Raw genomic sequence first — 21,959 nt, 5'->3', positions numbered from 1 at the left:
AGTTACCATGCAACAGCTCCATAAGTAATACGCATCGTATGTGAGCATCGAAGCCTTTGCCAAGCTTGTTCCTCAATGTGCCACGTTGGTGTTTACTCCCCTCTGCTAGACCATGCTCATCTTAAAACTAGCCCATCATGGAATGCTAAGGTCATGTTTTCATGACATTCTCAGGGATGCAAACATCATAAACAGCATTGCAGTTTTCTGAGGGCTAAAAGGGCATATTTCTAAAGCATTTTTCCTCCACAAACTTACAGTATTTTTCAGCATAAAACAATATAAAATACAGAAAAAGTAACAGTTGGCATTTCTGAATTTTGCCCACGGTGACTCTCGATGCCTACTTGTTTTTTTGGCAGAGGATACTGTAAACATAATTGATTCCATTTTTATAATAATGTCCAACAATCCCAGTTAAGCTGTTATAAGAAGTCTTTCGCTACAATCAACTGCCTTTATATATCCTCAGTTTTAAACGTTTCTCAAAATGGAACATAAGCATCTTGATGCTGGCTGAAAAAAACAGTGAGCACATCAACTCTTTGTATGCCACATTCACATGCCGGACTTGGCTGACAAGATGCCAACTTTGCACATTTTACTCACACACACAACAGCGCAAAAATCAATCAATAAATATGTATATGCCTTAGCATCATAGCGATAGCTTTGCCATAGAATTGACATCAAAGTAATACTTGTGACTTTCTCCTTTTGATATACTGTATTTTAAACATAAACAGTCTTGTAAACAGTTTCATGGCTCTGAAAACACAGCAGTATAATGATGTGAAGGCTGATACATACAAAGAACAGACTTACCTGGTAATTTGTTGATATCTAAACTAAGCTGCCTCTTCTCATCATATGACATTGGCTTGGCCATGTCCTCATCTTCACTCTCTGGCTGGCCACTTGTAGCGACCTTGTTCTTCCTCCCAACTCTTCTGCTACTGCAACAAACAGAGAAATCATGTAAAAACCAATCACGCAACAGATGTAAAATGCTTCGTAATGCCAAGCACAGGCCTTCAGATTTTTTTTTTACTTTTTTTTTTGAATAAAAAGATAGTGATCATCTCTACATCAAGGGAAAGTGTTCTCCTTCTTGTGCAGCTACGATTCACTGACTTTCCTTCAAGCTGTCCTGAAGTTGCACTGATGGAAGTAGTGTTGTAAACCTTCCCAATTTCTTAGGAATGCTCTTACGGTGTTCACATAAGAAAACAAAAATTAACACAGTAATACACATTACATATATACTATGTGTTTGGAGGCATCATCGATAGTCCTAGGCCCCGTTTCATAAAAAGTTCATATGATAGCAACTCTTGCTGGAATGGCAATTGTCATGACAACGACAAGAATCCAGCTCCCTGATTGGCTGTTAGTATTGGAAGTTGCCATTCCAGCAAGAGTTGCCATCCTAACATCTTTTATGAAATGGGGACCTGATTAGCTGTGGCAAAAAAGGAAAAATTATGATACGCATGTTAATGAAATTTACATTCAACTCTTGACATAAGGCCTAAAGCAGGGCTGCACACTATCCCATTTTTTCTACTGGTCTGACCTGTCTGTTGGATCAGTAGGTACTCAATTTTTCTATTTCTTACTGGTCCATTCCTGTAAAAAAAAAAAAAAAAAAAAAAAAAAAAAAATTATTATTGGTTCGATAGTGAGTTTTACTGGTCAGGGACCATCAGGTGGAGGTGTCGTGGCTGAGTGGATAAGAGCGCTCGTCTGTGGATGACATGAGCGTGGTATGGTTCGTGGGTTCGAGCCCATGCCAAGCCCGACACGTTTGCCCTTCAGCAAGGCACTTTATCCACATTGCTGCTCTCCACCCAGGAGTATAAATGGGTACCCGGTAGGATGAGAAAGCTTATGTTGGTTGATTAGCATGTGCACGCCTGTAAAATGGCTGCGACTGGCTGGAATGCTCCCCAGGGAGTGGAGAATGAGCACTGTTAGTGCTGGTTGAAAATAATGTATCCAGTGACCGGGGTAATAATAGTCTGTAAAGCGCATTGAAACCCTGAAGTGTGTGAAATGCGCTATATAAAAACCAGCTATTATCATTATTATTATTATTGGATCAGTGCCAGTGTGCAGCACTGCTTAGAGTAAAATGAAATTTATGTTTCCATGGCATGAATCAACTCATTCCATCGGGTTTTAGGAAAGGTTGAGATTAACATGGATGGATTGCTATGACCTCAGCTGATTTTAAGTGCCCTTTCACTGCTCACAGCCATGTCTGGAAATAAGCTCAGGTTCTTGCCCGCTGAGGTCAATTTAACATTACAAATACGATCAAAATTCCATACTTACTTGCATTTTCAAGAAACCAGCAGTAACACACATAGAAAATGAGTTTCATATCAACATACAAGGCAAGCAACCATGAATTCAAACAAACACTTATAGTGGCACAAACCAATACCATCCACAGGGCATGTTTGAAACTTTCTACTTTCATATGACAAAATATATACATTATCTTCAAGCTATGAAGCAAAATGAATTCTGTCATGTAGCATACGGTAACGTTCAGTGATTCATAGCAATTAAATTGACGAGTATGGTCTGGTGACAGATTCTGACACTGAGGAATCCAACATAACGCATTATGAATAGGTTCACTTCATGTAATATAACTGGACGAGGCTAAAGAAATTCTCTGAATCAGTGACACCTACTTTGTCTTTTTAGGCTTGGCCTTCTCCTCATTGCTTTTCGCCGTCTTTCTTTGCCTCTTTGCAGCAGGTTTGGGCTTTTCTTGCTCCACCTTGGCCTCCTCTTCCTCCTTCCTTTTCCTCGCCAATGCTTCTTCAATGTCCTTCTTCTTCTGCTTTTCTGCCTCCTCGGCCTTCTTCAACTCCTCCTTTCGCTTCTCTGCGTCGTGCGTGTCTTTCTTCTTTTTCTTCTTCTTTTTCCGATGTGACTGCTGAGATAATGCGGCTAGCTGTTCGTGGACTGCTTTGAGCTGAAACAAGAAAGAAAGGCCAAAAGTGATATTAATTGACAAAGACAGAACAAATAAGAAGCCCTGAATGTGAGAAGTAGTAAACCCACTCTGAGCACATTCTGACAATAGCTGAACTTTTGTGAAGACAGCAGGCACAACTGCAACAAAGATACAAAACAAGACAATTGTTCTCATAATGCCCAAAGCAATACACCTATCCTGCATCGAACCAGTGTTGTCCATAGCATAAAAAAAAAATCATTACAATCTTGCCTTTTAAACATTTACAATATGGCCATTGCATGGATGAATTTAGTGAGCTTGCACATTTCCAATAAATTTTTTAGTGTGGCAATCTTTCTAGCAGTCCTCCTTCAGCAAAACATTGCTTAGAATACTTAAGTATCACTTACATAATAATTCAGAACATGTTTCATCAAAATGGTATGCATTAGGTCTTGTAATGGTACCCGAAAGCTTTAATACTGGATGTGCCATTATATTTAATGCACCTACGTATTCCCAAATCAGGACTTCCCTCACAATTTTGCAAGGGTTAAATTTGCAATGGTGGGAGTAGAGCAATGGACATGAAAAATCAGGAAGTGTGTGCACCCATCCATACAGTAGGTGTGCCAAGTCTTAGGCCTACTAAACTGTATTATTCACGCACCTTGTTCAAGTGCTCTGTAGATACCAGTACGTGTACACGTGCTTGTCACAATCATGGATCAAAGTTAATATTTTCAATTGTTGTTAAATTTGCAAATCATACTCGACCTGCAAAGTCTGCAAGAATAAAAACTCAGTTAAATACATGGCGTATACATACAGTAGTTGTTTTAACTACATTGACATAGACTACAAGTAATAAATAATGACAATACATCACACACATTACAGATTTAAAGGTACAGGAATGGTTGCTCTCCATAATCTGTGCTTTTGACATACACATGAGAGAATACAAATGCCATAGACATTGACAGATGACAAGCCAATGGGCAAGCATTCTGTCCTATGCTCACCTGTGCTTGTAACTCTTCTAATCTCTTTTCCCTCTCCTCCTCGCTGTCTTCTGACTCTGAGCTGCTATGGGTGGCGGAGGCCTCGGAGGCGCTGTCACCAGGCTTTGCGTCCCCTTTGCCCCCGGCGTCACTCTCCACCTCCGATGGCTCCAGTGGCTCGTCAGGCATTTTGGCAAATTTCACTTCAAACACATTCTGGAAAAAAGAGACACAATAATCAATGAGGCCACAGTCCAAGTTTACCATCAACTAAGCTCCAAAAATATCCAGCAGGGCTCAGCATTAGTGGTGGCCCGAGGCCACGTAAAATTGATGTCGGGCCACCAAAGTAATAAAAATGGCTAATTTTTGTTGGCCCAATCAGGCATTAAGATTCAAAATACTGAGTATATTATGTTTCTGTTTGTTTTGGGCCACTATATTTCTTTTTTGGACGATCAAATTTTCAGGTTTAAAAAGTCCGGACACAAGGGAAAAAAAATAGTGTTGAGCCGTGTTCAGGTAGTAGTTTACATCAAATACAAAATGCAAATGAGGATACGGGAGAACAATTGTTAACAATAATAATAATGGCAGTGATATTAATAACAACGATAACTAAAAAAGCACTTGGGAGAGCACAGACCTCTGCCAAGCAGTTCATTTCCACCCATGCACGCATGCTGCTGAAAATTGCCTCATTTAAGTTTTGTGTTTACCTTATCAGCTGCCTGCATGCTGCGCGGCGCCTCGAGCAGAGCATGTGATATTGTGCGTGCATGCAAACCTCAAATACGCGCAGCTTGAATTCCCAAGTTCATTGACCCTATTTGCCAAAAGATTAAAAGATTCTTCAAAAATTCATAAAAATTCCCAGATCACCACCGAACTTCAATTGTCTGTTCCTTATGTCATTATCAACTTTTCCTGTAAGTTTCATCCAAATCCTTTTGCATATTCTTGAGTTCTTTTGTTGTTGTGCAAACAGACAAACCAGCACCGACATAAGCATAACCTCCTTCCCACAGGTAATAACATTAATAAAAATGATGATTACAATAAAAATACACTAATTTGATAATCCCCATCATAACATTAATAACTAAAACAACTGAAATATTGTCATAATAAATTTTCCCATTATTATAAACAGTGTTACTCCTACTGGTAAGCGTCTTTTAACAATGAGCTTCAGCTGAAATTTTCAATCAAAATTCAGCATAATTTAACATCTTACTTGCAATCTCCTGGCCATTCCAACAACATCGTGGTCCGGTGGGTTGTACTTGTAGCAATTTGTGAATATCAGCCTCACGTCACCAGCAAATTCATTGGCGTTCTTGTAATCCCTGTTTTCAAGCTTTAACTACAGAAATAGAGCATACATTAAGGCATTAGTTTGATGTACATTCAAAATTTACACTGTATATAATGATGGTTCACTATTTTTCCATTTACTTTGGCAAGGCACATTAATGGCCAGAGCAATTTTTTGTCAACAGCATCCAATGCAATGGAAAGTCTAAGTCTCATAAAGTAAATCACTATATTCAGCAACTTTATAATTTTCTGTTCTTTTCACTAATGATCACAAGTGCCATCAGCACACAGGTCAAGGACTTTTTTTTTTTTTTTGGGGGGGGGAGGGATTATTGAAAGTTAGGGATAGGCCTTGTACTCACAATTGTACCATATTTCTTTTTCTTCCCCACAGAACTATATTACCACAAGACACAAATGGTTACAGTTACAGCTCACAAATGTAACTTTGAAAAATTCAGCGATATGTAACTTAAACATTTAACTCTTGTTGTGTCATATAAGCACTGCATAATTAATGCTAATTTGTATTCCCATTGGACTTTCCTTGCCAAAGTTTAGAATAAGAACATGGCATTTTAGCCTAAGTTCAGTGACCTTTGAATTTGAGGACTGGATCTCAAGTCTAGTCAGCTATCTTCACCTCTGGGTCAAGGATTCCTTCCTAACATGGTTTTAATGGACAGATGGGCAAAACAGAATACAGTAAAACAATGCATCTGGTACCCAAGGGCCTGAATTCACGAAGGTGGTACAATCTTGTCCATGGTTTAAACCATGGACAAAGACCATAGTTTTGTATGGGGCACCAAGTGTCGCATGGCCTATTTTGTTATGAAATCAGTCATTTCATCAAAAATGTTAACGACGAAATAATTTCGTTAACAAAATGGTCATTTCGTCGACGAAATGACCGATTTCGTAAAGAAATAGGTCATGTGACACTTGGCGCCCCACACAACACTACGGTCTTTTGTCCATGGTTTAAACCATGAACAAGATTGTACCACCTTCGTGAATTTGGGCCTTTGTAGGCAAAGGCATAAAAATCACTTCCTAGAATCCCATAAAGGGACGAGATGTGGTCTGTCGAGTCCTGTTAGAAACTCTCACATTAAAGAACGAAGAGCAAAGGATATGTTAGCTTAACATCTAGAAAGCCATTTGAAACATCTGAAATCACCACGGTTCATTCCCGAGTCACTTCTCTTACCTTCACAGTACCCATGTCCATTGGAGTTTTGATGATGTCGTGGTAGTCATGAAGCCCTAATACTTCTGCATCCACAGGCTTGAAGAATGGCCATGCGTATGTCTGTAAAATGTACAGCAGGAAATGATGGTAAACAAAGTAGTCTATGAGATTGACAACATACGGAAAGCCAGGTACAATAGGCTTGTTATTCTGTATCCCACAGGGAAATTGCAATCTTTTACTGGTATGGGCACATGATAGACATTTTGTTTACAATGGCATATGAATGATGCATATCTATTGGGTGTTTGTGAAACTGAAAATAGTCAACACACATTTATAAAACATCCTGTTTCCTTACATCTATCATTGACTTAGGAGAAAACAGTTACACATTGTAGGCTCCACGAATGACAGCAAAAGATTTTTTTTTTTTAAAGAGCTATAAAAGATATCAATACCCCATGCTTGAAAAACATAACTGCAGAAATACTACAGTGGCAAATATATATGTCATTAAAAAGAAAATGCATTTCCACATCATCGCAGTCATCATGACTGAGAATCACTCAAAAGCTGAGCCAAAAGGTCACGATGAATGCTAATATGATGCAACAAGCCTTAGAGCAAACGAGAGGAGAAGAAAGCTGTGTGACCCATAGACCATGGCATGCAACCATTTACTTACTGCATGTTTCTTTGACATCAGTTCCTTGATGACACCATAGCAGTACTTGAGCTGTGTTGACAGTTTCCCCTTCTTTCCCTTCTGATGCTGATCCGACTCAGGTAGCTCCCGGTTCGGCGCCTTTATGTGCCTCCGACTACTCTCTCGCCGCTGCTGTGCTTGGATCTTTGCCGGCTGGGCTTGGATCTTGGCTGGCTTGGCCTGGGCCAGGTTGTAGTCTGCGTTGGGGGCTAGGATGGGCTCAGGGGGCTCTATTACAGTTGTGGGTGTTGTTGTGTCAGCTTTCCTTTTCACACCTTTGTTTTTTGCCTGGATCAAATAAGAATACAGGTATATGTAGAAGGGCGATGTATATGAACTTTCATTAAAGTACAGTGACTGACTAAATAAAGACAAAAAGCAAATTAAACATACATTTGATATGATGTAAGCTGAATGCTGCTGGAAAAAGAGACACTGACTCCTACTCCAGCACAAATCATGCTATGTTATTTCTTATGCTGTGTCAGGTAGTTTTTGAAATATCATCAACCTTTGAATTCAGTCATAGTAAAATCTTCCATGAATAGACCCAGTAATGTCTCAATATCAATACGCAATTTGCAAGCAACATTTCCCTAAACCTTCATCACAGAAATCAAATGCCACGGGAGCTCTGTTCAATGCTAGTCTGGACCTCAAGAAATATTTAGGACGATGAATATAGCATGACTTTACTGATACTTGGACTTTGGCCCTTACTTTTGGGGGTCCTGGAAGAGAGTTTTGCTTGGTTGGAACTCCTGGAGTTGGTGTGGTAGATGCAGCCGTCGTCGACAGCGCCGATGATGACATGGCAGTCGGCGTGGACTGTGTGTTTGCTGCTCCAGGCGGAAGGACCGGAAGTTCAGTGGAAGGTTGTGTTGCTGTAGGTGATTTCATGGCAAGGGGTGGTACATAGGGGCTTTTTGTCTGTCCTGGCTGTGTTGCATTGTGGACCTGTGACGGCTGTGTGGTATTCTGGATACCAAGCCCTGCAGGAATAGAGAAATAATTGAAGTCTTTTCATTGAATGCGCATATATGACACACAGGGGCAGTTGCCTATGTGAAAACACTATGCATATACATTACAAAAACACAATCTTTTCTTTCGCAGGGCTGCCAACCTCTACAAGCTCAAAATAAATTGATGGACTATAAAAAAAAAAAAACATTGCGAAGGCAACAGAAAAGGTTTCTGCCAACAACAAAAAAAGGGGGGGGCATTGCACATATCATGCATACAGTATCAAATCTTAGAAGGGAACAATACACAGTTTTCACTGGACAACCATATCATGAAGTAGAAATTGACATAATATCATAAAAACATACTGAATGGCAGCTCTGCTTTTTGTCACTCTATTAATCAATCATACATAACTGTAAATCTCCTTGTTTTGGTACCACTCAGATTACAGGGACAGCATTTCTACTGCAAATTCTAGCTAAACAGATTTCATGTCATGCAAAGCCTGGTAAGAAGGCAAAACACAGAGGAAGGTTTCTGCCTTCACTATATCAGGGCTTGAATCTAGGCAACTGCCAAAAACTGGCGACAAGGTTGAGATCAAGCAATGCCCCCATGAAATGGGCACCCATGTTAAGTGCTAATGGGTAAGTCATCCATTACTCACTTGAATTTGCACTAACCCCCCTGCCGCCTCCCCTTCCTTTCCTCCGATTCCTGCCGGGACCTGCTATGTCCTCCCCATTCCCTGGCTTGGTTGGGGGTGCCAGCTCAACCTCCTCCTGTGGCATCTGGGCGACTTTTGTGAGGAGGAGCTTCTCCAGGGCTTGCGCCATGAGAACAACATCCTGCAAACGTACACACCACATCAAACAATATGCTTGAAATGTATTGCTGCAAGACACAATTTTAGTGGAGACACTACTTTTAAAATAACCGAAGATCAATGACATCAACATTAGTATTGTTCTATTTTCAATATGTAGATAATTCATAAAATATATTGAATCCCTCTCAAGTGAGGGGTGTATCAAATAGACAAAATTAACTCTTTTCTACTATAAGTAACCAGGTGGTAGGTATCATACAGAATAGCAGTATGACAGCACCACAGTAACATCCTTTACAACTAAGTCATGACAGAATGCCTTTTGGTGGTTTTCCCCGACGCTTACTTCTTTCACAAAAATAACTAAAATGTCTTGCATGGGCTTCTAATTGATTAATTATCATTGAATACATGTTTCGTTTGAATACAAATATGAGAATACTGTATACGCCATATATTTAGCGAGTCTAAATTTTCCCGAATAAGGACTTCCCAACGATTTCTGGAGTGGTTAAATTCACGATCGTGGAGTGCTGTACTGAATGGAGAAATGTACACGTGTGTCACATTCATATCAGGATCAGAGTCGTTATTATAATAGCACATGACTTGCGAAATTCGCGAAAATAAAAACCTTACAAAATATTCAGCGTATACAGTACGCAAAAAAAAAAAAGGCTACAAAGGGAAACAGAGGGAGAGATACATATTGCCAACTTACCTCACCAGGTTTGTTATATACATAGCAATTTGTGAACATTAAGTTGAAGTCTGAGATGCATTCTTTTGCACTGTGGTAGTAGTTGCTCTCCAGTCGTTTCTTGATTGTTCCAAGATCCATAGGAGTCTTGATTATATTGAAGTAATCCTAAGGGGTAAAACGTAATATGTGCTATGTTTAAACAGAATCATACAACACATATTTCATCACTTCATGTCAAGTTTTACCTGGTTACATTGTACTTCAACAATGTATAGTCAGATGGTTTGCCTACATGTAATCAACAACTCTCGTCACCAGTTGATAAGCGTGTTCAACTTTTCATAGCATAAAATACGACAGGTACTTCCTTTGTTTACCATGGCTAATTCCATCATTCAGTTAAACTACGAGGTTAAACCGCTATCAAGCAAAAGCCAAAGCTACATGGGTTTAAAATCCGACTGAGTTATGTCAAAAAATGTTACAAAAGTCTACAGTATTGGTTACATTTTCAGATTTAGCCCTTATCAAATCAAATCTTCTAAAACATTCCCCATTGGAGCTGTAGGAGTTGACCAAATGGCAATCAAGTAGAAAGCTTAATGCTGAAAATACTCACTGGTAGGTTGAGTTTGACTGGGTCGACAGGATGATGAAATGGCCATGCAAACTGATGTTTCCATAGTGCTTTCATGACCACTTTCTGAAGATATTGCAATTGATTGGTTTGCCTCCCCATTGGCTTACTGTGTCCAGTGGCCGAGGCAATGTCAGATGTCTGTATGAGAGATAAAACAGATCTTTAATCATAAATCATTTCGGAATACTGTACACTCAATCTCAAACCATCACAAAAACAAATGTGATCCTTATAGCTTGCATCATTTCTCACTCTCGACAGAGTCAGTGTACTGTACATGGGTATTTGGTTTAATGAATAGTACTCAGGCATAAAGAAATGCATCATGTATAAGTTCATTCACTGAAGTATAGTGTAAGAACATTTCTACCATCAAAGCTAACAGTACATGTAAGTCTTGCTCTTGTACTCATCCACAAACACAAAACTTAGTGTGCTACACCATGGCACATTACTAAGTGAACAAGCTGGAAGACATCACTGTCTCACTTTTCCACTCCTCCCTACTACTGTGCTGACTAGTAACAATTGTCTACTTACTACAGTTGTATACATTTGTGAAGTGTTGCTAACAGAAGATACAGTATAAAAGGGTTATCATTATATTGTAAAGAAGCAGAGTAACATTGTCATCTCCACTGTTACCCGAGTGGTGACTTCAGCGTAAATGTTAACCCCGGTCACACAGCACTCCACGTCTAAATCGCGTACAAAAAGTTATGAAAATCTGGTGGACGTGGTCGCATGTGGTATATTTTTGGTCAATTTTCGTTTGGCCGTGCTTTGTACGGGGTATGGCCGTTGGCGGCTGTTCCACTGCTGAAGCACTGCCTAAGCACGGCTAACCACGTCCAGCCACATGTATGTACGCAGAAAAATCCATTTGTCAGTGATAAGCCGCTAAACACACGCTACCCGTGATACCAACGCCTAACACGCGTCAGATGACCGTGCTCTGCCTGTGACAGACCGCTAAACTTTTTAACCTTTGACCTTGAGCATGTGCACCCAAAAGTACATAGGCACAACTTCACCCCCTAATACACATACATGTCAAGTTTCATTAGGATACCTCGAAAGGTTTTTTAGTTACGCTGTCCACAAAATTCATTACGGACGGACGGAAGGACAGCCCGAAAACATACCGGTAATGCCTCCGGCACCACTTCGTGGCGGAGGCATAAAAATTATCGACTTATCATGCAATTTTCATCAGAGCAAAGCTTGGCATTTTTTCTACAACTTTGCTCACTGCATGTCTAGCTGAATAGAAATCTATAGAAGTTATATAGAGTATAGACTAAAAAAAAATGTTTTCTCAAAGCATGACTACATACAACGTAGATGTCTCAGAGTAATGTGGCACATAGGGGGTTTCCACCATGGCACATGGTGGAGGTAAAAATGCAACAATTTTGTCTGTCCATGTTACAACAGTACATTACACACTATAGTCTATATAATGGTTTTTTAATGCAATGTTCAATTGAATTTTAAAGCTGAGCTAATCAATATTTGGCCATTCAGTTCAAAAACAACAAAGTTTCAATGAGCATTCATTATTTGACCTTCCTACAGTATGTCACTACATACATGTAAATGGCTTCTTTGGAGCAATTTTGGGGCAAAGTTATTTCTCATTAAAGTACTCTAAATTATGGTATTGTACTTGGGGGGGGGGGGGGGGGGTAATGCACATTGGAAACAGAAAAGAAAGTGACATCCCTGAAATGTTAATGTGGAAATGTCCATTTACAATGTACATTGTACCGAGTTTTGCTCAGATCTTGAAAGTCCTTGTCAAGCTCTAATGCTATCAATGATTGCCATACACAGGATCACTGGTCAGTCTGTACACCTGACCCTCCTTCACATTGATAGGTAAGAAGTACAATTGTAGGTACACTGTATATCATGACTGAGTCAAAATTTATGTAATACAGTGCTGTACACACAACTTTAATCCGCCTGTTCAAGAACTGTTCTGAGAAAATTAGCTTACACCTACACCTTCATACTGTAATTCCATTAATTCCTTAACCTCTATCCAATTTTGAACAAATTGTCACTGTCGTCCTTATAACAGTTTACTGTCTACATTGTATCAGACTAACTTTTGACTGACCAGCGTCCGGAATCAGCCTTTAAATTTGGAAATAATCTAAGACGTATGTGCATCTGAATGGGTTTCATCCATTCCATATTTAATTCATGGATCCAATTCTGCCCAATCAACTCAAGCCTGTGCATTGTACAGATCATCTGATACTTGTATGCACATCACGGTACAATGTTGCATGAATGGCTAGAAGTGTAAGCAAAAGAAGAGCATACATGTACACTGTATACATTCAATATCTGAGAATCTGCGATGCAATGGCAGACCATACAGGGTTGTAGATACACCGTACACATGTATAATAAAGACATGTCTTCTAATCGAAGAATAATAAACACAAAATCATGAGTACACAATTCAAGAAACTCTAGAAAATGGCACAGTACCTCTCCAGCGTACAGTACATGTACATGCCACAAATCCAATGCACATCTCACAAACTGCAAATCGGTGGCATACTGTGGTAATGAACTACAGTACCAGGGAGGTGTTACAGAGACGGAGTGGCAACTCTTCGTACTTACTACATGTAATTAATGCAAACACATGTTTGGGTTCAAGGCGTTACAATGGGATGTCTAGCATTCCACTACGCTTTTACGTCATGCTCGGCACCGCTCTAGTTGCAAGACGAAGTTCGAAGACGAAGAACGCATTTCACCTTTCATTGAATTACAAGCTTTATTTCACCGTAAAATTTCAAATGAAATACTCGAATTGGTTTAGAATAGTTTACGAAAGAATTCAATATTACAAACATGTATTTCTAGTTTCGTCATAATGCGCAAATCGAAATGAAATGAAAATTAGGGCCTCTTAAAAAACCTAATATTTTTCTACAAGTATAATGCGCACAATTCCGCATGTTAGTTTTCTATCTTTTAATCTGGGATATTTTGATCTTTCAAATAAAGTACTCCGCTAAAGCGTGTTCCAGCGTGCTTTTAAACTATTGGCTGTTAAAATTGTCAGTTTTACACTGTACACTACATTTTGATTCGCTGAGCACTCTCAATTCAAGGTACACAAATTCATTGTTGCCATCACACTGAAAGAGAGAGCGAATTGCAGTAGGGGCAAGTCTAGATGTGAGAGCGCTAGTCCCGATTATTGATGCTCTCTTTTGTCAAAGCAAATGGGTCACACCTGTAGTTGAAAGCATAACTTCTCGGCTGTGCCGCGCATGACTTCAAAGGAGAGCAGTAGTTGTCTCTCCTTCTCTAGCACCTCCCTGTATTAACCCTATCTGTGTCACGGGCCGATCAAATCGGCCCAAAACCTGCCATGTAAATGCTACAGCCGATCTCATCGGCCCTATTTTGATTGACAGATTACTTCAAAGGCTATGACACTACCACTCTATAAACTCATTTGTGATTGGCTGACAGTGTAAGGAAACGCTATCCAGTGTGAAAAAAAGCTTCCCCACCTTCAACCAATCAGGAAAGCCTTCTCAAAGTCAAAGAAATTGTGGTGGCCCCGCCCATGTTTATTTGCATTCAGACTGCAATGTATTGTGTACAGTTTTGCTATAGGTTTCTTGTGTGGAGAACCTACACGAATCTGTATATGTGGGACTGTAAGAGGATCGCCGTGTGCGATGAAAAGATCGTACACATGGGTCAATTTTCATCCATTTTATCTAAGTCAATATAGTAAAATATGACTTAGTGAAAACATTCAGGATAGGGATTTCAACATCTTTGAATTCTGTGAAGGGGTATACAATGTAGTTTCAGTGATATCGGCCTCATAAATGAACTGTAGAATAAATGAACACTGCACATTCAGTGCAGCAGTTGTAGCTGTTTACTCAGCACTAACAGCGGTGCAATGGGTCTCTAGTTAGCCGGGGCTAGCGGGGCAGGGTGCTAGGAGCAAAATAAGGGTACAGTAGCCTCCTACCCGAAGCTGCACAGTCTCGGTCTCGAAGCTTAGAAGCTGAGGTATGTTTGACTGTCGATCATTATCTAATAAACCATTACTTTATGAAACTTATGTTCAATGTAGGTTTATCATAAAGCAAATGACTGCAGTGATAGTTCAATTCTGTTTCAATGAGGAGAGTGCAGAGGAGTCTAGCATACTCGACAGGAATGGACATTCTGAAGACTGAATATTTTCAGTGACAATTTTTACCCTTAGATTATCTTATCATTAATGGCGATACAGATCTGTATTATAGGACACAAATAATCTAAACTACAAGTAAAAGCCGTATAATCAATTAATATTTTCATCCTGACCAGATGTTAGCACACTTTATCTACTTTCATGCCAACATTTCATTCATAAAATCAGAAATTGTGCGAAGTGTGTAAAATGTAGGTTGTACTTGCCACACACTTTTGTTCATAAATGAAAAGTACTAATGCTACTGACGAAAATATCACATCATCAGAAAGCTGAATAAATTCTCTACAACATTTGTATAGACCTTTTGGGATATAAAGAGCATGTTGTGTGAGAAAATGAGGTGGTAACATGTACAATTAAGTCTGCAAAGATAATTATGTGACATAAGAGGGCGTCCTACTTACAATTTGAGGGCACCCTCACTCAGATTATTATGTAATATGAAAGTATAGACAATAAGCTTTCAAATGATGTATAACATGACACATTAATGTCAATAATAACAACCAGAACTGGCCAACAACGATCCCATGTCTGCGCACTGCAAAATGTCTGAGCACTCTGGCTTCGTCTATGTGACAGAGATACTGTAGGGTTAACCATTCACAGACTCTCTACATGTACAAATGGATTTGAACAACAGCTTGTATACTTTTTCATAGCATCTCTTCAAATCTGTAGAGTCATGTATTCTTGGTTCATCGGGTAAACAATCATACAATTACTGCAACATTTTCAGTCCTTATCAATTTGATTATTAGTTAAAGCTAGATTAAACAGGCACACAAATCAAAGCCTGCTGACTTATTATTCATTTACCTACATGTATTCTTTGGTCCATCCATGTGAACATGAAATGTAACTTTCAGAACAAGATTCAATGAAGTCCAAATTTATGAAAAAAATAAATAAATGAAATGTGGCCTGCAGGGGGTTAGCCAGTCTAAATGAGAGTAGATTCAACATCATTTCAAAATAGTAGAACAATGTCACACCGGACTACATGTGTACAAACACCTTAAGAAAAGAAGTACTGGTAAAGATAGCTTTTTTCTTTAGTACAATGTATCATAATCCACTTAAATACTTTTGTTAACCAGCAAGTTCTTCAAAACTTTGTTGGGTTGGTCAAACAGAGAATTCCAATCCCTTGATTACAATCAATTCAGAAAATGACACAAAAGGACACATAGCATCTGCTTGGGATATTTTAAAATCAATTTTACTGTCATTGAGAATTTCAAGTTTCACTGGTCTCTCTAGGGATTGAGCACTCAAAAACATTATGCATACAAACTACGCTGAACTGTTAATAACATACTAATTAAGTGAGAAATAAAATCACTACCGGTACTCACAATATATTTTGCTTCAAAAAGCTGTTGACACATTAATAAGTCATTGTAGTCTAGAAACACTCACTGTACAAGCTGAAATTTTTATAGAGCTTTTTTCTGTGAATTTTGCGAATCGTCTTTGAACCATGAAAAAAAGGCACAAAAATATAATTCCTAAGAGCAGGCCTCGAATTAACCGACGCCCACCGACGGCCATGGCCGTCGGTGCCCCTCTCGTTGGCCGCAATGCCTTTTTTTCCTTGATCAAAGCTATGGCCCCCCAAAAATGTGCCCTTTTTCATGTGGCCGTGGTGCCCTTTTAGAATGAAAGTTAATATTTATGACGTATAATATGCCCTTTCTCAAAGTCTACACTTTAATAAGCTTGAACAACTTTCCTGATCTCAAATATCATACCTTCAGTTCACTCGCGTCCCAATATATCTGATTCAAACTCAAAGTATCTTTCCAAGATACGAGACGACGTGTGGAAGTCTACGTACATGTATGCCCGACCGGCTTTTACTGTCCCGACTGCCTCCGCAGCCCAGCGGCCATAGATTTACTAGCTAGGCAGCGGTAGCGGGCCGGAGCAAGTGGTTGCAAGCCATGCTAAAAAATGCCAGGCCTGTCGGACGGCTGCGAGCATTGCCATCTCTCTCGCTCTGCATTCATGCCCGCATGCTCAAAGCAAAATGGCGCCGGAAGTGCTCCAAAGCGAGCGCGGCGTACGTGTTGAGAACGTACTGTATTACAGAACCTACATCGTATTGCATATGGCCTACTGCCTAACGTCGTCTGCTGCGGAGAGATCTTACGTGTGCGTGCGCTGCTTGAGTGTAGCAGCACGGTCGATAGCATACAGCTCTATGGGGCATTCACATCACGTATAAACACCCAACATGCCCTTTCCAATGTGGCCTTGGTGCCCCTCTGACTGACCTAAGTGCCCTGGCCTCTTGGAAAAAGTGCCCTTTTCTAAATGGCCTTGCCCCTTCAAAATCCTATTTTGAGGCCTGTAAGAGTAAAAAAAAAATTAAAAAATAAAACTATCACTTCAGGTGATTAATATCCCCGCTCCAACAGCTCCGACTCTTATGAAAAAGAATTGAACCAGGGTTTGATAAAAGGTTCTGTTTGTGTGTGTGTGTGTGTAGTAGTACCTTGTGAGTACCTTGTGAGTTCGATCAGTTCTACCACGCTCCTTCTTGTTTTTTACTGAAGTTTATGTAGAAACATCCAAACGTCACAAGGTTTTGGTAAAATTGTGGTTACCATGGCAATGCTTTGTCTGGCAAATACAAAAATCAGGTCTTCAACATCTATACCTCAACGCCATAATGTCCACCCAAATTTGATTTTAATTGCTCCACAATTGTCCAGGGAATAATTTTCCGACTCAAATTTGATTAGCAATTTCAGCTGATGAATGATATTTCAAATGGTATTCTGTACACTTCTATGGAAGAAAACTGCAACACAAAAGTTATTTTGTGTAGCAGTAGTATAAAAATGCATAGCGAATTGCGATGCGATACCAGGAAAATTATTCCCTGTTGTGGAAGTAGTTCACTCCACAAGATTTTCAAGAAAATATGCAGGACATACATTGTACAACAGCGTACCATGTCAATACAGTGTACCTTGTTGGGTACAAACACAAAGAGTGTCTTGCATAACTACACCTTACACTGTAAATCATTATACAAACCAAATTTGAAATAAATGCACTTCACAATTTTTATGAAAAATTGTGGTAACCATGGCAATAATTTCTCCTACAAACACAAAAAACATGTCTTGCACATCTACATTGTACACCTCAAATTCAATGTCACGTACAGTTGTACCATAAGTTTCATCTAAATTGTTTCAAAACTGCAGAAGGAGTTTGCGGCGCAAGATTTGCGACGGACCGCTCGACCGACCACACACTGATTCCTATGTACTCCCTTATACACTTCGTGTATGCGGGAGTACAAAAAGCCATACCAGCAGTGCTGGATTGCACACAACTACATTACGAGTATACATAGATCTGTATTTTTATTATAGGTACATGTATGGTCTACTGTAGCACACTGTGTGGCCCATGATGTCTATAATGATACCAGGGGCACAACAACACACTAATGACAGATCTTCTGTATGTTGCGCTGTGAAGGTACACATAAATGTTCACAAGTATGTACATATACAAATAAGTGTGCAAGGTCGATTGTATCTGACTGGGTGTAAAGCTTGGGAAAACACCTACAATGTATGCATGTCATGTGATAATAGCCATGTTCAGACGTATTTCTAGCCGGAGTAAAATTCTATGGCACGGCAATCAAAATTCAAATTAATGCATATCTTACCACGACCCGTGTGTCCACACGACGGTCGTGGGAAGAAACTTCCGGAAGTGGTAGCGCCGCGCTCGTCGAGTAGCACTCGGCAGCACTCGACCATGCGATTGTTTTTTACCAGTGGCATATTTGTCTTCTCCATTCTTGTTGATGGAAATTTCTGCATACTGTATTCACCGGCGTATAGGCCGCAGTATTTTTCAGAAAAATAAAAATGAAAAGTCGGGGTGCGGCCTTTCTGCCGGCAAAACCAAACTGGTCTCTGCAACCCGGCAAATCGGGAGTAAAAACTAACACATTTATACATGTATGGGACTACACAATAGGCAACCAAGGATGCAACCATCCCCTGATGATATGAATACCGGTATACAAATCTTACAAGCAAAGCTGCATTCCGTGTTTGTTTCACAACTTGACTTTCCTCATCAGTATGTCCTCTTTGTCTTTTCTATGAAATTTTAATGAGGCAAAAATAAAACTTAAAGATCCTATATGAAGGGAATAAATGTTCGTAAAATTCGTTTGTAGATGAAATATATGTTGGTAATTGACCAATTATGCAAAAAGTTTGGCTCAAATCCCCGCAAGCATCTAGATATCCGCTATTTGCAAGTCCCAAACATCCCCCTCCCTCCCCCTCGAAAACCAGCCACAGTACGGGACTCCAAAAGTTGTGACGTCACGCCAGGGTAGTTAGAGCCACGGGCCCCGGATGCTCTGTAGAAAAGCATTTGGCATCGGGAAAGAATTTCTGTCAATTTTTTTTCAAAGTCTGAAATCTCTGCTATTTATACTTTTGACACCAACTCTTTACTGTTTGTCTACACTTAATAGTATTATCATGAACTGCTTCTTCTCAAACAATTATTTTGTATTACTATGATCTGCAACAAGCCCAAATTTCACACAATTATCACAATTTTCTCCTCATAGTTTTGGTGCGAAAGTAGATCCGGTCGGCCGTCGGTCGGTATGACGTATCACCTCGCAGCTCGTATCGTATGCATTGTACGTACGTACGTGCGGTTCACATTTGTATCATCGTAACTTTTTCATAGCGGTTCGTTTCGAAATTTCGCGTCGATCAATTTTGAGCTTTCACTCCTTCCGAAAATGGCCGAGAACAGTGAGTTATCAGAGTGATCTTTTTATGGACTTTGAGGAGTACGTTAGTGAAGAGGAATGAAGCGACAAAAGCAGAGAAGGGGACGAGAATATAGACGAGGACGATGGAAGTTGGGAAGATGTAAGCTGGGGAGAGGACGATGGAGAAGTGGGAGAGCAAGGTGCTGTCGACGTCAATCCAGCCGGGGAAGCAGCGGCAGGGCCACGGGTGCCGCAACCCTATGAGCCGCTGCCTTTCGATGGAGATGGAATGGCAAACGACGGGGATGCTCCTCGTCTCGATTTTAGACATATTCATTAAGACATATTTCAAATTTCATGGCGAAATGATGTTTCTATCTTGAGAAATTTAACTTTGAAATCACAGCAATATCACCCCATTTTTTTACGAGCACGCATGAAAATGTGACCCAAATCATGTTTGCAAACAACGCCGAAAAGCTGCATTCGCGTGTGGATCTCCAGCGATCAGATAATGAGCGTACAGCGGTTAGAAAATACGCGTAACAAGCGCAGAAGCCACTCCCCCTATGTGTTGTCATACCCTGTGTGCGCTGCGTGCGTACGTACGTGCTCGGTATTCAGTTTACATTCGATTCACATGTACCGTATTGAGCGCCCTACAACACGTACGAACCCCGCGTATGTATGCAGGCGCAGCTAGCTAGCAGCAGCTAGGCAGCCCCGCCGGTAAAATTCGGGGAGCCGAGCGGACGAGAGAGCATCGCGATTGCAAGCCAGGGCAGCCGGCATGGCGAGCATGGTTACGTTCGCACTTTGGCTAAGCGGACATGATTGTATTCACAACCGACTTCTCGGCTTTATAGTGCCAGTGACTCGAGCATCGCGAGTGCACTTTCGAAATATAAATGCCATATAAATGAACAACGATAAGATCATAACCAATCCACAAGTAAACTAATAATAGTAGACAGAAATTTAGTCTGGTTGTTTTGCAAGACGTACGTGATTTGTGAGCGTGACTGTATCCGATATGTACAGTACAGGGTGCGTGCTATGCTGTGATGCGTGTTGTAGGCCTATAGGAGCTATCGCAAGCGACACCAGCCCAGTTTCCTGCCTCGATATGCACATCATACACAACACATACACACACACACGTAGTGACACACACACACAGAGGTAGCTCTTTGCTGGCAGCATCTGGCGTCCGCACCGTACCGCGCGCTGGCACGTACAGAGTCGCATCACTCGCGGATTAATCTTTTACGCGGGACGTTATTTTTCCAACCAAAATAAAACTAAAAAAGTCCTCTCAAAATTCTAAATTTTCTGAATATTATGTGATGTATCAAAAAATCGTTCACTAGAACATTTTTTTCTAATAATTCTTAAACAAATTAGAACATAAAATCCATCATAAGAGAGCGATATGACGCAATTTTAAAGCTTTGACAGCACTGCATTTGCGTGGACATAAGAGGGAATACCCTTACGTGACATCATAATCTAGGGGTCTTGACTCAACGGGGAATAAGGCTTCGATATTTTGACGAAATTTGAACGCATATTCCTCAAAAACCAACCTTTTTAGGGGTTTGAAAGATGTGAGATAGGAAAGTATGGTTAATAAGCCTTTCAAAAACACAAACAGTCCAGTTTTTGGCGATCGGCTTCTTATGTGAACTTTAAGCTCAATGTGTAGCACTATGCTAACTAATAGTGTTTGTCAGAACCTGTCTATTACATGATTACCTGTCTATTACAATGTACCTGTCTATGACAATGTACCGTAGTACCTGTCTATTACATGATTACCTGTCTATTACATGAATACCTGTCTATTACAATTATGTACCTGTCTATGACTGTACAGACAACCACCTGTCTATAAAATGTGACTCGACTAGCGACTCGCACAATCGAAGATCGTTGTACGATCTGTGGCGTATGTTCTCTAGATTTCCTGTCCCTTTCTCTCATTTTCTCTCTTTTGCTTTCGTATCATTACCTTATTTTCAGAGTACAATCGTACTTCTGAGCGTGTTTTGTTCATTTTTGTTAGTTATTACCTCATTGGTAAAAATTTGGAGGTGAGTTTTTGTTCGAGTGTTTGTTCGAGTTTTTCGATTGAACGATGTATCTACGTGTGTGCGAGAACATCGTATTTTGTATGGTACCCACTCGTTTATTTCCATGTAAGTATTTTTTTACCGTAAAGTGTCTTCATCGTTCGTCTTCAAGCATCAGGTTTTCACCCTACTTGTTAGTATATATATATATATATATTTTTTGCGTTGCACAAATCGGGGGTGCGGCTTATACGGCGCTGCAGCCTTTGCGCCGGCGAATACGGTAAGCGCTAGCTTCCTGTCGCGATCGACTAGGTCAGAGACTCCAACCCAAAGCACCTTCTGATCTGGAGATTCTCCCGCCTGAAACCCCTAGCAAACGGGAGACTCCAAGTTGATATGTGCGAAGCACCAAGTTCCTAGGGTTCTAGATGCTCTCTGGTGCTATCTAAGGCTTATTTTTTCAACATACAATAGCAATAAGTAAGAAACCCTTTCCAACGGGAGAC

General features: G+C 40.2%; 1 protein-coding gene across 1 annotated transcript in view; it reads right to left on the bottom strand.

The window, feature by feature from the left end:
- LOC139732319 (homeotic protein female sterile-like) overlaps positions 1-21,959 on the bottom strand; it is a 55,700-nt gene that overhangs the window by 20,976 nt on the left and 12,765 nt on the right. The window contains exons 3-12 of the mRNA XM_071643191.1: positions 10,326-10,484; positions 9,725-9,871; positions 8,842-9,022; positions 7,926-8,197; positions 7,185-7,493; positions 6,515-6,616; positions 5,219-5,347; positions 4,003-4,197; positions 2,706-2,992; positions 826-956 (exon numbers count right to left, since the gene is read on the bottom strand). Coding sequence (XP_071499292.1) covers positions 826-956; positions 2,706-2,992; positions 4,003-4,197; positions 5,219-5,347; positions 6,515-6,616; positions 7,185-7,493; positions 7,926-8,197; positions 8,842-9,022; positions 9,725-9,871; positions 10,326-10,484 — 1,912 coding nt within the window. The remainder of the gene's footprint in view (positions 1-825; positions 957-2,705; positions 2,993-4,002; positions 4,198-5,218; positions 5,348-6,514; positions 6,617-7,184; positions 7,494-7,925; positions 8,198-8,841; positions 9,023-9,724; positions 9,872-10,325; positions 10,485-21,959) is intronic.

The sequence above is a fragment of the Diadema antillarum genome, unplaced genomic scaffold (assembly GCF_040938485.1).
Source record: "Diadema antillarum isolate AM-2024a unplaced genomic scaffold, OU_Dant_1.0 scf00000024, whole genome shotgun sequence".
Taxonomy (NCBI): Eukaryota; Metazoa; Echinodermata; class Echinoidea; order Diadematoida; family Diadematidae; genus Diadema; species Diadema antillarum.
The sequence above is the reverse complement of the archived record's forward strand: the minus strand, read 5'-3'. Positions and strand labels throughout refer to the sequence as shown.